The sequence below is a fragment of the Mobula birostris genome, chromosome X (genome assembly GCF_030028105.1).
Source record: "Mobula birostris isolate sMobBir1 chromosome X, sMobBir1.hap1, whole genome shotgun sequence".
NCBI lineage: Eukaryota > Metazoa > Chordata > Chondrichthyes > Myliobatiformes > Myliobatidae > Mobula > Mobula birostris.
Window position 1 is genome coordinate 29481524 of NC_092402.1, and position 13288 is coordinate 29494811.

The 13288-nt window shown below is 40.9% G+C and overlaps 1 protein-coding gene across 1 annotated transcript in view; it reads left to right on the top strand.

The window, feature by feature from the left end:
• Window positions 1-13288, top strand: part of asic2 (acid-sensing (proton-gated) ion channel 2) — a 610335-nt gene that overhangs the window by 393791 nt on the left and 203256 nt on the right. Inside the window, exon 2 of the mRNA XM_072248947.1 lies at window positions 2018-2168. Within this exon, the coding sequence (XP_072105048.1) occupies window positions 2018-2168 (151 nt within the window). The remainder of the gene's footprint in view (window positions 1-2017; window positions 2169-13288) is intronic.

Consider the following 13288-nt stretch of genomic DNA (forward strand, 5'->3'; position numbering starts at 1 on the left):
TCTGATGGACTGGGCCATATCCACTACTTTTTGCAGGATTTTCTGTTCAAGGGCATTGGTGTTCCCATATTAAGCAGTGATGGAGCTAGTCAATATACTCTCCACCACATATCTATAGAGGTTCATCAAAGTTTTAGATATGTTGAATCCTCGCAAGCTTCTAAGGAAGTTGAGGCACTGCCGTGCTTTCTTTGTAATTGCACTGGAATGCTGGGCCCAGGCAGGTCCTCTGAAATGATAACACTGAGGAATTAAGTTGCTGACCCTCTCTACCTCTGATCCCCCAAAAAGAGAACTGGCTCATAGACCTCCGTTTTCATCTTCCTGAAATCAATAATCAGTTCCTTGGTCTTGCTAACAGTGATTAAGAAGTTGTTGTGGCACTACTCAACCAGATTTTCAATCCATGTACCATAGCCATGATTCTTATGATCAAAGGCAACTGAGGCATTTAAGTAATGGATACCCTTCTCGTTGACTTGTGTTTCTAGGTTTCATTGGACTCCTTGGAGACCTGACAGCGCAACAATGCTGGAAAATACCAATGTCTGAGATGCCACTTACTTCCCAATGAAATCAGTTCTTTGAACTTTCTGATACTACATACTAAAATGAAATGTGGCGGATATCTGTAATGGGAGTAAGGGGGAAATTGAGAACTAATATGAACTTCACCTTCACAAAGAACAAGTTTAAAGACATAGGCAGAGATATCATTTTAATTCCACATCCCATTCCCATTCTGATATGTCTATCCACAGCCTCCTCTACTGTAAAGATGAAGCCACACTCAGGTTGGAGGGACAACACCTTATTTTCCATCTGGGTAGCCTCCAACCTGATGGCATGAACATTGACTTCTCTAACTTTCGCTAATGCCCCACTTCCCCCTCGTACCCCATCCGTTATTTATTTATATACACACATTCTTTCTCTCTCTCTCCTTTTTCTCCCCCTGTCCCTCTCAGTATACCCCTTGTCCATCCTCTGGGTTTTTTCCCCCCTCCCCCTTTTCCTTCTCCCTGGGCCTCCTGTCCCATGATCCTCTCATATCCCTTTTGCCAATCACCTGTCCAGCTCTTGGCTCCATCCCTCCTCCTCCTGTCTTCTCCTATCATTTTGGATCTCCCCCTCCCCCTCCTACTTCCAAATCTCTTACTAGCTCTTCCTTCAGTTAGTCCTGACGAAGGGTCTTGGCCCGAAATGTTGATTGTACCTCTTCCTAGAGATGCTGCCTGGCCTGCTGCGTTCACCAGCAAATTTGATGTGTGTTGCTTGAATTTCCAGCATCTGCAGAATTCCTCGTGTTGGCAGAGATATCTCATTGATTTTCATACTACTTTCCTGTGACAGCCTTAAAAAAGTTATGCTTGTAAAGACATGGCTCATTAGAAAAATCCACGTACTATGTGGTATCTCCAAAGATTCGTGCTTGGTGTCTTTGCTTGAAGTGTATATTATATTTGTGCTTCCTTCCCATTCTATTCCACTGCTGTCATGTTCTCTCCCACACTCTGGTTTATGCCTGCACGGGTGATAAAATGCACTGTATGATGGTCAACATCATTAGGTGAATAGGTGAAACATCAAAAGTACTGATAAAGGCAGTAAACAGAATTGTGTAATACAATTTCACTGGTGTAATACCACCACAAAGTGGAATTCCAGGCAAAATTATTTGGATAAAATGGTTCCATCTTGCTTGTTAAAGTAAACACCAGTTATCTATTACCATTTGTGAAGTGCATTTGAATAATAATAATGGACTGTAAGTGGTATATGATTCAATCTGTTAATAACAAATTTGGCATGAATGCATACTCTTTGAAGAGTTTTATCTATGTTATAGGTGGAGCAGGTTAGAGTATAATCACCTCAAGTATTGCAGAGAAGAAATACATCAAAGTTCTAAATAAATAAGAGCAAATTGATCAAAGTAAGATCAATATAAATGTAAAATATTTTGAAATTAAAGCACATGGTTCTATTATGTAAATGTATTTTATTTTTCCTTTAGGTTTTTACCAGATATGGAAAGTGCTACATGTTTAACTCAGGAAGTGATGATAAGCCTCTACTGACCACTGTGCAAGGTGGGACTGGAAATGGCCTTGAGATTATGTTGGACATTCAGCAGGATGACTACTTGCCAGTGTGGGGTGAAGCAGGTATGATGATTTCCTTCTATTTAAACGATTGTAAAGCTATTACAATGTGACTACCTTTTATAATGTAAAGAAATTATTTTGGAGTACGTGCATCTTTAATTATATGTTTTTCATTATTATTGCAATACTTGGAAATGGGCCAGCATTTTGTTTGAAGTGCAACAGTGATTGTTCCATGTCTGAAAAATTCACCAAAATACCTCAACTTCTGTTGTTTTCATCCATAATTCAAATCAGGATAATGTTAAATGTTTTTAACTTCCAAGACAGAAAAGTACCCAGATAAAATGTGGATATACAGTACTGTGTAAATGTCTTGGGCACATGTCATAAAAAAAACTGTGAAGCAAGGATGCTTTCAAAATAATGAAATGAAAAGCTTCTAAACAGCAAAAAAATTACTTTAAAGAGCAGCAAGCAGTAGAAAACTAAATCTTGCTCTTTAAACTGCATCAAATCTCTTAGGTACAGTATTGTGCAGTTTTATTAGAAAATCAGCTGGTAGGTTGTTCGAAGCATCTTGGAGAACTTGTTACAGTTCTTCGACAGACTTTGCTGTCTTGCTTGTTTCTGTCTCTCCAGGTAATCCCAGACAGCCTCAGTGATGTTGAGATCAGGAATCTGTGGAGGCCATGCCATCTGAAATCATTAAAAATCTAGAGTACCTGTGACCTTTTCACAATATTGTTACAAATACAACAATATTATTCTCCTTGTGATGACATTTGTTAGTCTTATAAAGTCAGGAATATTATTTTCCATTATTAGATTTAATCAGTTTTGTTTATAATTAGGTGCTGATTCTTTCCCCCATAACCTACTGTATATTGCTGGAATTAGCATGAGCTAATGGCAACATCACAAAGAATGATGTTCTGCTGCAGACAAGTTGACAGTACCATTCCTTACAAGGAGGATCTAAATGTCAAATGGCAATTGCATGCAGTTTTTGTGTTCAGTAACAAACGTATTTAACATAGCCATGATTGCTTTCTTTCAAAGCTGATGAATAGCTTTTGTTCTGCACCAAACAAGAAATGCAGTTGTCAGCTATTTTATTTCATTCCCAGGAAGTCGTCGACAAGTCCCTTGGTCACAGTTTAGGACTTTGCTGGCTTTTGGCAACTATTTCTTGGATCCCCTGGGTGATCGGCCAGAAGCTTCTTGGGCTCCAAGACTTCTTCCCACAGGATTATGTTCACTATTACTTATTACAATGTAGAAGAAGGCCATTTGATCCATCAGATCCATACCAGCTCTAGACAGATTAATCTCACCAATCCAATGCTCCTTTTTACTTCCCTGTAGGCTGGAACTTATTTGCTCCCACATGCCCATCAATCCCCCTTCTTTATGACCTTCTTTGCTAAGTTAATTTAAGTAACAAATAACCATAAGATATAGGAGTGGAATTAGGCCATTTGGCCTATCAAGTCTGCTCTACCATTTCATCATGGCTGATCCAATTTTCCTCTCAGCTCCAATCTCCTGCCTTCTCCCCATATTCCTTCATGCCCTGAGCAATCAAGAATCTATCAACCTCTGCTTTAAATATATATAAGACTTGGCTTCTACAGCTTCCACAGATTCACCACTCTCTGTCTAGAGAGATTCTGCCTCACCTCTGTTCTAAAATGATATCCCTCTATTCTAGGGCTGTGTGCTCGGATCTTAGACTCTCTCATCATAGGAAACGTCCTCTCTAGATCCACCCTATCTAAGCCTTTCACCACCTGAGAGGCTTCAATGGGGTCTCCCCTCATTCTTCTGAATTTGAGTGAATACAGGCCCAGAGCCATCAAACACTCTTCATATGACAAGCCAATTCAGTTTCAATTTTGTGAACCTCCTTTAAACCTTCTCCAGTTTCAGCACATCCTTTCTAAGATAAGGGCCCCAAAACTGCTCACAATACTCTAAGTGAGGCCTCACTAATGCTTTATAAAGTCAACATTATGTCCTCGCTTTTATATTCTAGTCCTCTTGAAATGAATGCTAAAATTGTATTTGCCTTCCTCACCATGGACTCAACCTGCAAATTAACCTTTAGGGAATCCTGCCCAAGGACTCCCAAGTCCCTTTGCACTTCAGGTTTTTGAATTTTCTCTCCATTTCGAAAACAGTCAACTCTTCATTTCTTCTACCAAAGTACATGACCATACACTTCTTGACACTATATTCCATCTGCTACTTCTTTGCCCATTCTCCTAATCTAAGTCATTCTTGTAGCCTCTCTACTTCCTCAAAACTACCTGCCCCTCTACCTAATGTCATATCATCTGCAAACTTTACAACAAAGCCATCAATTCCATCATCCAAATCAACGACATATAACGAAAAAAGAATTGGCCCCAACATTGACCCCTGTGGAACCTCACTAGTCACAAGCAGCCAACCAGAAAAGTCACCCTTTATTCCCACACTTTGCCTCCTATCAATCAGCCACAGCTTTATCCATGATAGAATCTTGCATGTAATACCATGGGCTCATAACTTGTTAAGCAGCCTCATGTGTGGCACCTTGTCAAAGGCCTTCTGAAAATCCAAGTACACAACATCAACTGATTCTCCTTTGTCTATCCTGCTTGTTATTTCTTCAAATAATTCCAACAGATTTGTTAGGCAACATTTTCCCTCGAGGAAACCATGCTGACTATGGCCTATTTTATCATGTGCCCTGAGACCTTATCCTGAATAATCAACTCCAACATCTTCCTAACCCCTGAGGTCAGATTAACTGGCCTATAATTTCCTTTTTTCTGCCTCTCTCCCTTTTTGAAGAGTGGAGTGACATTTGCAATTTTCCAGTCTTCTGGAAACATTCCAGAATCTGGTGATTCTTCAAAGATTATTACTAATGCCTCCATGATCTCTTCAGCCACCTCTTTCAGAACCCTGGGGTGTACACTATCTGGTCCAAATGACTTATCTACCTTCCGACCTTTCAGTTTCTGAAGAACCTTCTCCCTGGTAATGGCAACTTCACGCACTACTGAACCCTGACACACTCAATTGTAGCACTTGCACATGTTTTCCACAGTGATGAGTGATGCAAAATACTTATTCAGTTCTTCCGCTATTTCCTTGTCCCTCATTTCTACCTTTCCAGCAGTGTCTCAGTATTCCGATATCCACCTTCACCTCTTTTACTCTTTATGTATCTGAAGAAGCTTTTGGTATCCTCTTTAATATTATTGCCCAGCTTGCTTTCATATTCCATCTTTACCTGAATGACTTTTTTAGTTGCCTTCTGTTGGTAATTAAAAGCTTCCCAATCCTCTAACTTCCCACTAATTTTTTGCTCTATTAAATGCTCTCTCTTTGGCTTTTATGTTGGCTTTGGCTTCTCTTGTTAACCATGGTTGTGTCAGTTGCCTTTAGGATACTTGTCCCTCTTTCGTATGTATATATCCTGTGTCTTCCATATTGCTTCCAGAAATTTCAACCTTTGCTGCTCTGCTATCATTACTTCCAGTGTTCTTTTCCAGTCAATTCTGGCCAAGTTCCCTTTACTCCATTGTAATACTGATACATCTGACTTCTCAATTTTGGAATGGGAGGAATCCAGTGCACCCAACAGGAATTTACCCACCCAGGTCCGTGGGCTGTGGAACAGGAACACCGATGTCCTATTTGTCAAGTCCTTTGTCAGACTCCACTCAGCAGAAGTGTGTAAATAAGTGTGTCTTTGTGTTTCAAACATTACTTTATACCTAGTCAGGGATTCCTGTGATAGAAATTCAGTGACTCCCTGTATAGTGCTTTAAAGGTAGTTTTGGAAGGGAGGAGATGAGCACAATAAGCTATTTGAGGGTCCCCTATGAGATCCTGGCAGTAACTATAAGAATGGGATTCTGGCAGTGACATTAGCAGACTGGGTCCCAGCTGCGGCTGTGCTTTGTCATTCTGCTTTGAGGCAGTTTTGTCCATGCCTATTGCTTCATGGGCCTGGAGCTTGAACTACTGAGAGAATATCACACTATTGGTGGCAGTACCTCTCCCATTAACTTTCTAAGGTTTGGGAAATACTTGGCAATTCAAAACTTTAATGAAGGACCTTACAAGGCTGCAGATATTTGCAGCAAAGCTTTGTTCCAAACGTGCTGCCTTTGTAACTTTGGTTCTTGGGCACTATTGGAACAGTTAAGTAAAATAAGTCACGTGAAAAAATCCTTAAAAATCCTGAAAGCATTTAACCATATATATAATCATATAACAATTACAGCATGGAAACAGGCCATCTCAGCCCGTCTAGTCCGTGCGGAATGCTTACTCTCACCTAGTCCCAGCTATCTGCACTCAGCCCATAACCCTCCATTCCTTTCCTGTCCATATACCCATCCAATTTTTTTTTTAAAGTGACATAATCGAACCTGCCTCTACCACTTCTACTGGAAGCTCGTTCCACACAGCTACCACTCTCTGAGTAAAGAAGTTCCCCCTCGTGCTACCCCTAAACTTTTGCCCCTTAACTCTCAACTCATGTCCTCTTGTTTGAATCTCCCCGACTCTCAATAGAAAAAGCCTATCCACGTCAACTCTATCTATCCCCCTCATAATTTTAAATACCTCTATCAAGTCCCCCCTCAACCTTCTACGCTCCAAAGAATAAAGACCCAACTTGTTCAACCTTTCTCTGTAACTTAGGTGCTGAAACCCAGGTAACATTCTAGTAAATCTCCTCTGTACTCTCTTGATTTTGTTGACATCTTTCCTATCTTTCAGGTGCCCAGAACTGTGCAGAATACTCCAAATTTGGCCTTACCAATGCCTTGTACAATTTTAACATTACATCCCAACTCCTATACTCAATGCTCTGATTTATAAAGGCCAGCATACCAAAAGCTTTCTTTGCCACCCTATCCACATGAGATTCTACCTTCAGGGAGCTATGCACCATTATTCCTAGATCCCTCTGTTCTACTGCATTCTTCAATGCCCTACCATTTACCATGTATGTCCTATTTTGATTAGTCCTACCAAAATGTAGCACCTCACACTTATCAGCATTAAACTCCATCTGCCATCTTTCAGCCCACTCTTGTAACTGGCCTAAATCTCTCTGCAAACTTTGAAAACCTGCCTCATTATCCACAACGCCACCTATCTTAGTATCATCTGCATACTTACGAATCCAATTTACCACCCCATCATCCAGATCATTAATGTATATGACAAACAGCATTGGACCCAGTACAGATCCCTGAGGCATACCACTAGTCACCAGCCTCCAATCTGACAAACAGTTATCCACCACTACTTTCTGGCATCTCCCATCCAGCCACTGTTGAATCCATTTTAATACTTCAAAATTAATACCTAACGATTGAACCTTCCTAACTAACCTTCCGTGTGGATCCTTGTCAAAGGCCTTACTGAAGTCCATATAGACAACATCCACTGCTTTACCCTCGTCAACTTTCCTAGTAACCGCTTCAAAAAATTCAACAAGAATTGTCAAACATGACCTTCCACGTACAAACCCATGTTGACTGTTCCTAATCAGACCCTGTCTATCCAGACAATTATATATACCATCTCTAAGAATACTTTCCATCAATTTACCCACCACTGATGTCAAACTTACAGGCCGATAATTGCTAGGTTTACTCTTAGAACCCTTTTTAAACAATGGAACAACATGAGCAATACGCCAATCCTCCGGCAGAATCCCCATTTCTAATGATATTTGAAATATTTCTGTCAGAGTCCCTGCTATTTCCACACTAACTCCCTCAAGGTCCTAGGGAATATCCTGTCAGGACCCGGAGACTTATCCACTTTTATATTCCTTAAAAGTGCCAGTACTTCCCCCTCTTTAATCATCATAGTTTCCATAACTTCCCTACCTGTTTCCCTTATCTTACACAATTCAATATCCTTCTCCTTAGTGAATACCAAAGAAAAGAAATTGTTCAGAATTTCTCCCATCTCTTTTGGCTCCACACATAGCTGCCCACTCTGATTCTCTAAGGGACCAATTTTATCCCTCACTATCCTTTTGCTATTAATATAACGGTAGAAACCCTTGGGATTTATTTTCACCTTACTTGCCAAAGCAACCTCATATCTTCTTTTAGCTTTTCTAATTTCTTTCTTAAGATTCTTTTTACATTCTTTATATTCCTTGAGCACCTCATTTACTCCATGCTGCCTATATTTATTGTAGATATCTCTTTTTTCCCGAACCAAGTTTCCAATATCCCTTGAAAACCATGGCTCTCTCAAACCTTTAACCTTTCCTTTCAACCTAATAGGAACATAAAGATTCTGTACTCTCAAAATTTCACCTTTAAATGACCTCCATTTCTCTATTACATTCTTCCCATAAAACAAATTTTCCCAATCCACTCCTTCTAAATCCTTTCGCATCTCCTTAAAGTTAGCCTTTCTCCAATCAAAAATCTCAACCCTGGGTCCAGACCTATCCTTCTCCATTATTATATTGAAACTAATGGCATTGTGATCACTGGACCCGAAGTGCTCCCCAACACAAACCTCTGTCACCTGACCTATCTCATTCTCTAACAGGAGATCGAACACTGCCCCTTCTCTAGTTGGTACCTCTATGTATTGCTGCAAAAAACTATCCTGCACACATTTTACAAACTCTAAACCATCCAGCCCTTTTACAGTATGGGCTTTCCAGTCTATGTGTGGAAAATTAAAATCTCCCACAATCACAACCTTGTGCTTACTACAAATATCTGCTATCTCCTTACAAATTTGCTCCTCCAATTCTTGCTCCCCATTAGGTGGTCTATAATACAACCCTATAAGCATTACTACACCTTTCCCATTCTGCAATTCCACCCAGATAGCCTCCCTAGACGAGCCCTCTAATCTATCCTGCCAAAGCACCACTGTAATATTTTCTCTGGCAAGCAAGGCAACACCTCCCCCTCTTGCCCCTCCGATTCTATCACACCTGAAGCAACGAAATCCAGGAACATTTAGTTGCCAACCACACCCCTCCTGCAAGTATGTTTCACTGATAGCTACAGCATCATACTTCCAGGTATCAAACCATGCTCTAAGCTCATCCAGTGGTCCTAGCATTAAAATAGATGCATTTAAGAAACTCTCCACCTCATACTTTCTGTTTATTCCTAATGGTGCAAAAAACTTTATTATCTTTTTCTTCCTTCTCCCCTACATCTTCGGTCTGAGTGCTCCCGTTCTTTGTCCCCTGCCTATCCTCCCTCACACACTGTCTACTAGCTTTCTCTACATGTGAACTAACCTCGTCTCTCCTAGTCTCTTCAATTTGATTCCCACCCCCCAACCATTCGAATTTAAAGTCTCCCCAGTAGCCTTTGCAAATTTCCTGGCCATGATATTGGTTCCCCGAGGATTCAAGTGCAACCCATCCTTTTTGTACAGGTCACGCCTGTGCCAAAAGAGGTCCCAGTGATCCAGAAAATTGAATCCCTGCCCCCTGCTCCAATCCCTCAGCCACGCATTTATCCTCCACCTCATTCCATTCCTGCTCTCACTTTCATGTGGCACAGGCAGTAATCCCGAGATTACAACCTTTGCGGTCCTTCTTCTCAATTCCCTTCTGAACTCCCGATATTCTCTTTTCAGGACCTCTTCCCTTTTCCTACCTATGTCATTGCTACCTATATGTACCATGACCTCTGGCTCCTCACCCTCCCACTTCAGGATATCTTGGACGCGATCAGAAATATCCCGGACCCTGGCACCAGGGAGGCAAACTACTATCTGGGTTTCCTGACTGCGTCCACAGAATCGCCTATCTGACCCCCTTACTATCGAGTCCCCTATTACTACTGCCCTCCTCTTCCTTTCCCTACCCTTCTGAGCTACAGGGCCGGACTCTGTGCCAGAGGCACGGTCACTGTTGCTTCCCCCAGGTAAGCTGTCCCCCTGCCAACAGTACTCAAACAGGAGTACTTATTGTCAAGGGGTACAGCCACTGAGGTACTCTCTAGTACCTGACTCTTCCCTTTCCCCCTCCTAACCGTGACCCACTTGTCTCCCTCCCGTGGCCCCCGTGTGACCACCTGCCTGTAATTCCTCTCTGTCAACTCCTCACTCTCCCTGACCAGACGAAGGTCATCGAGCTGCAGCTCCAGTTCCCTAACACGGTCCCTTAGGAGCTGCAGCTCGGCACACCTGGCACAGATGTGGACGTCCGGGAGGCTAGGAGACTCCATTTAAGGAATAATTTTTCACAGGCTGATTTCAAATGTGACACATGTTGCATTGTGAGCACTAGGGTCAAGAATCATGGTCATTCCTGACCCTAGTGCCCACAATGCAGGGGTCATTCACCTCGTCTTCGAGGTGGATGACCTTAGGATACCCTGCTTGATTGAAAGACTATGACTATGGTCAAATCAGGGACCTTGAGTCAATTAAATATAGATCCTTTGAATAACACTAATGATAATTTTATCCTCCACTGAATGAAATCCAACAGATGCAAGAAACCTGAAATAAAAATGGAAAATGCTTGAAATAGTCAGCAGGTCAGGGATCATCTGTGCTGAGCGAATTAAAGTTAATGTTTAAGGTTGATAGGCTTCCATTACAATTGAAAGAACTTAAAAGCCAAACAGAAAGGAGATGCTGGAAATAAAAAGCATAAAATGCCAAAAACACTCAGCAGGTCAGGTAGCATCTGTGGAAAGGAAAAAAGAGTTAATGTTTTGGGTGGAAGACCCTTCATCAGAAATGTTAACTCTGCTTCTCTTTCCATGCTTGCTGCTTAACTTGCTGACTGTTTGCAGCATATGCTGTATACTCCAAGGGAAATATTATAGTTAAAGTCAAATTTATTGTCATATGCACAAGTACATATACTGTATGCACAGGTGCAATGAAGAACTTTCTTGCAACATTAAGCAGGCTTCACACAAAAAAAAACATAAACTGAAGAAATTATATACAACCTGTGCAAGAAAAAACACAAGCAGGACAAAGGAACAAAGACCATTTTAATGCAAAGGAAGCAGAGTGGTCATAGTGTTAAACTGTAGAGGTGATTCAAATTTGTCAGTTATTTCAAGAGCCAGATGGTTGAATCGAAGTAGCTGTTCTTGAACCTGGTGGTATGGGATTTCAGGCTTCTGTAACTCCTGCCTGATGGTAGCTGCTAAAAGTTAGCAGGGCAAGAGAAAATGAGGAAATCTATTAAGATCGAGCAGGAGTAACTTACTGACGCAAGGAAATTACAGGAATTACCACATTCTGTTAGGATTCATATTATCTGGATGAATGTACAATCATTTCACACAAGAAAATAAAACCATAAAATTAATTTGAATGGTAACAAAGTAAGACTTAATTTTCCTCTAAATATAAAATTTCTTGGCACTAAATGAGTAGTAGATTCATTAGTAGCAGAATCTTTATTGAGATTCATTTGAATATTTAATTATAAATTAGATATGGAGAGTACATTTTAATAGTACTATTCCCCCATGCCAATATGGAAATAAAAGTAAGCTTTAATAAAATGAGTGTTTTAATGATATTGAAGCTTTTGAAAGTGGTAATAGGGTCTAAGAAGCTTAACATGAAGATGAAAGATGTACCAATAATTGAAAATATTTTCTTGTCCTTTCAAAGGCAGGGTTCAGCAAAACTGATAGACTGGGACTGTTTACCCTGGAGCAAAGGAGGTAAAAGGGTGACCTTATGAAATTTTATTAAATTCAGGGGCATAGACAAGATAGACAGTTACAGCCTTTTTGCCAGGGTAGAGGAGTCTAAAACTGGAGGGTACTGTATATGTTAAAGCTGAAAAGGAAAGGATTTAAAGCAGACCTGAAGGGCAAGTTTGTCACCAAATCATCTTAAGCAGTATGACCAAAGAGCTTGTTTCTGCACTGTATAACTCTACTACTCTATAATAGAAACAATAAATCCCTGACTCCTCTGATTCACAGTCGTCTTATTTGAACGTTTATATTTTCTCTCTGTATTTTGTCACCTTACAGCCTTTGGAAACAATGCAATAAATTTACCTATTATTTTTAAGAACTGTCAAACTTTGGGATCTGCACTACCTGAGATTTGCTGTGCTGCAGTTGCCTCCAGCACACCATCACTCATTGTGTTCTCTCTCCCTGCTTTGCTGGCATTTCCCTCCTACCCCTGGTCATTCCACCCTCTAAACATCTCTCCTGCCCTTTCTGAAAATTCAAGCTGAACCCACCTTCTGCTTCCTCAAGATCTCAACTCTTCCTATTGCCTGCCTTCCAATCACGCCCCATTACCAAAGTATGCTATCTGAACACTGCACTCTCCAAAACGTTTGGCCCTACAGGCAATGGACCTTGGTCTTCCAACCCCCAGTCTGACTTCCATGAATTAAAATGGAGTTTGACTGTGGATCTCATTCTTGCACTGCTCTGAACTGCTTGTAAACGTACTGATTAGATTCCAATAATAGAAAATGAATGGAATCCATTAAGTTGCTGGTGAATGCAGCAGGCCAACTGCGTTCACCAGCAATTTTGATGTCTGTTGCTTGAATTTCCAGCATCTGCAGAATTCCTGTTTGTGTTTGGAATCCATTAAGGTAAGTTATGTTTTTGAACTATTGCTGGGAGTGTATAACCGTGCAGAACAGTCCTTCTTGCTAAGGATTCCTCTACCTCTATTGGCCCCAGTCCCCACTAATTACATTCTCCCCTTTTCATCTCCTTACCTTAATACTGGCGATCTGTCTTTCTGATGGAGGTATATCACAGATCTGTCTGTACTTGGCCTCCTCCATTACCAGGGTGAGGGTAAATGTAAACCTCATATTCTGCCTGATAAGTGGCAAGAACAGTGAATTCTGCTCTTTTAGGTAACCTGCCCTTTCTCTCCTTGTCTGCCAAATTCATCCTATACGCATCCATCTGCACCCTCCCCATCATCTAGTTTCTTTGCTCTGCTCCACCAAATCCTTCAACAAAATGTCTACGGATGTTGTTTGACCTGCTGAGTTCCTCAAGCAGTTTGTTTTTGCACCTTAGACTTTTGAATACCTGACAATATGAATTAAAACTGAGTGAGACTTTAATAACACCCCAGCATAACTTTCATGTCAGCTTCTTACCAGTCACTGTAATGTTTTTTTTGTACAGTCAAGGGGAAGACAA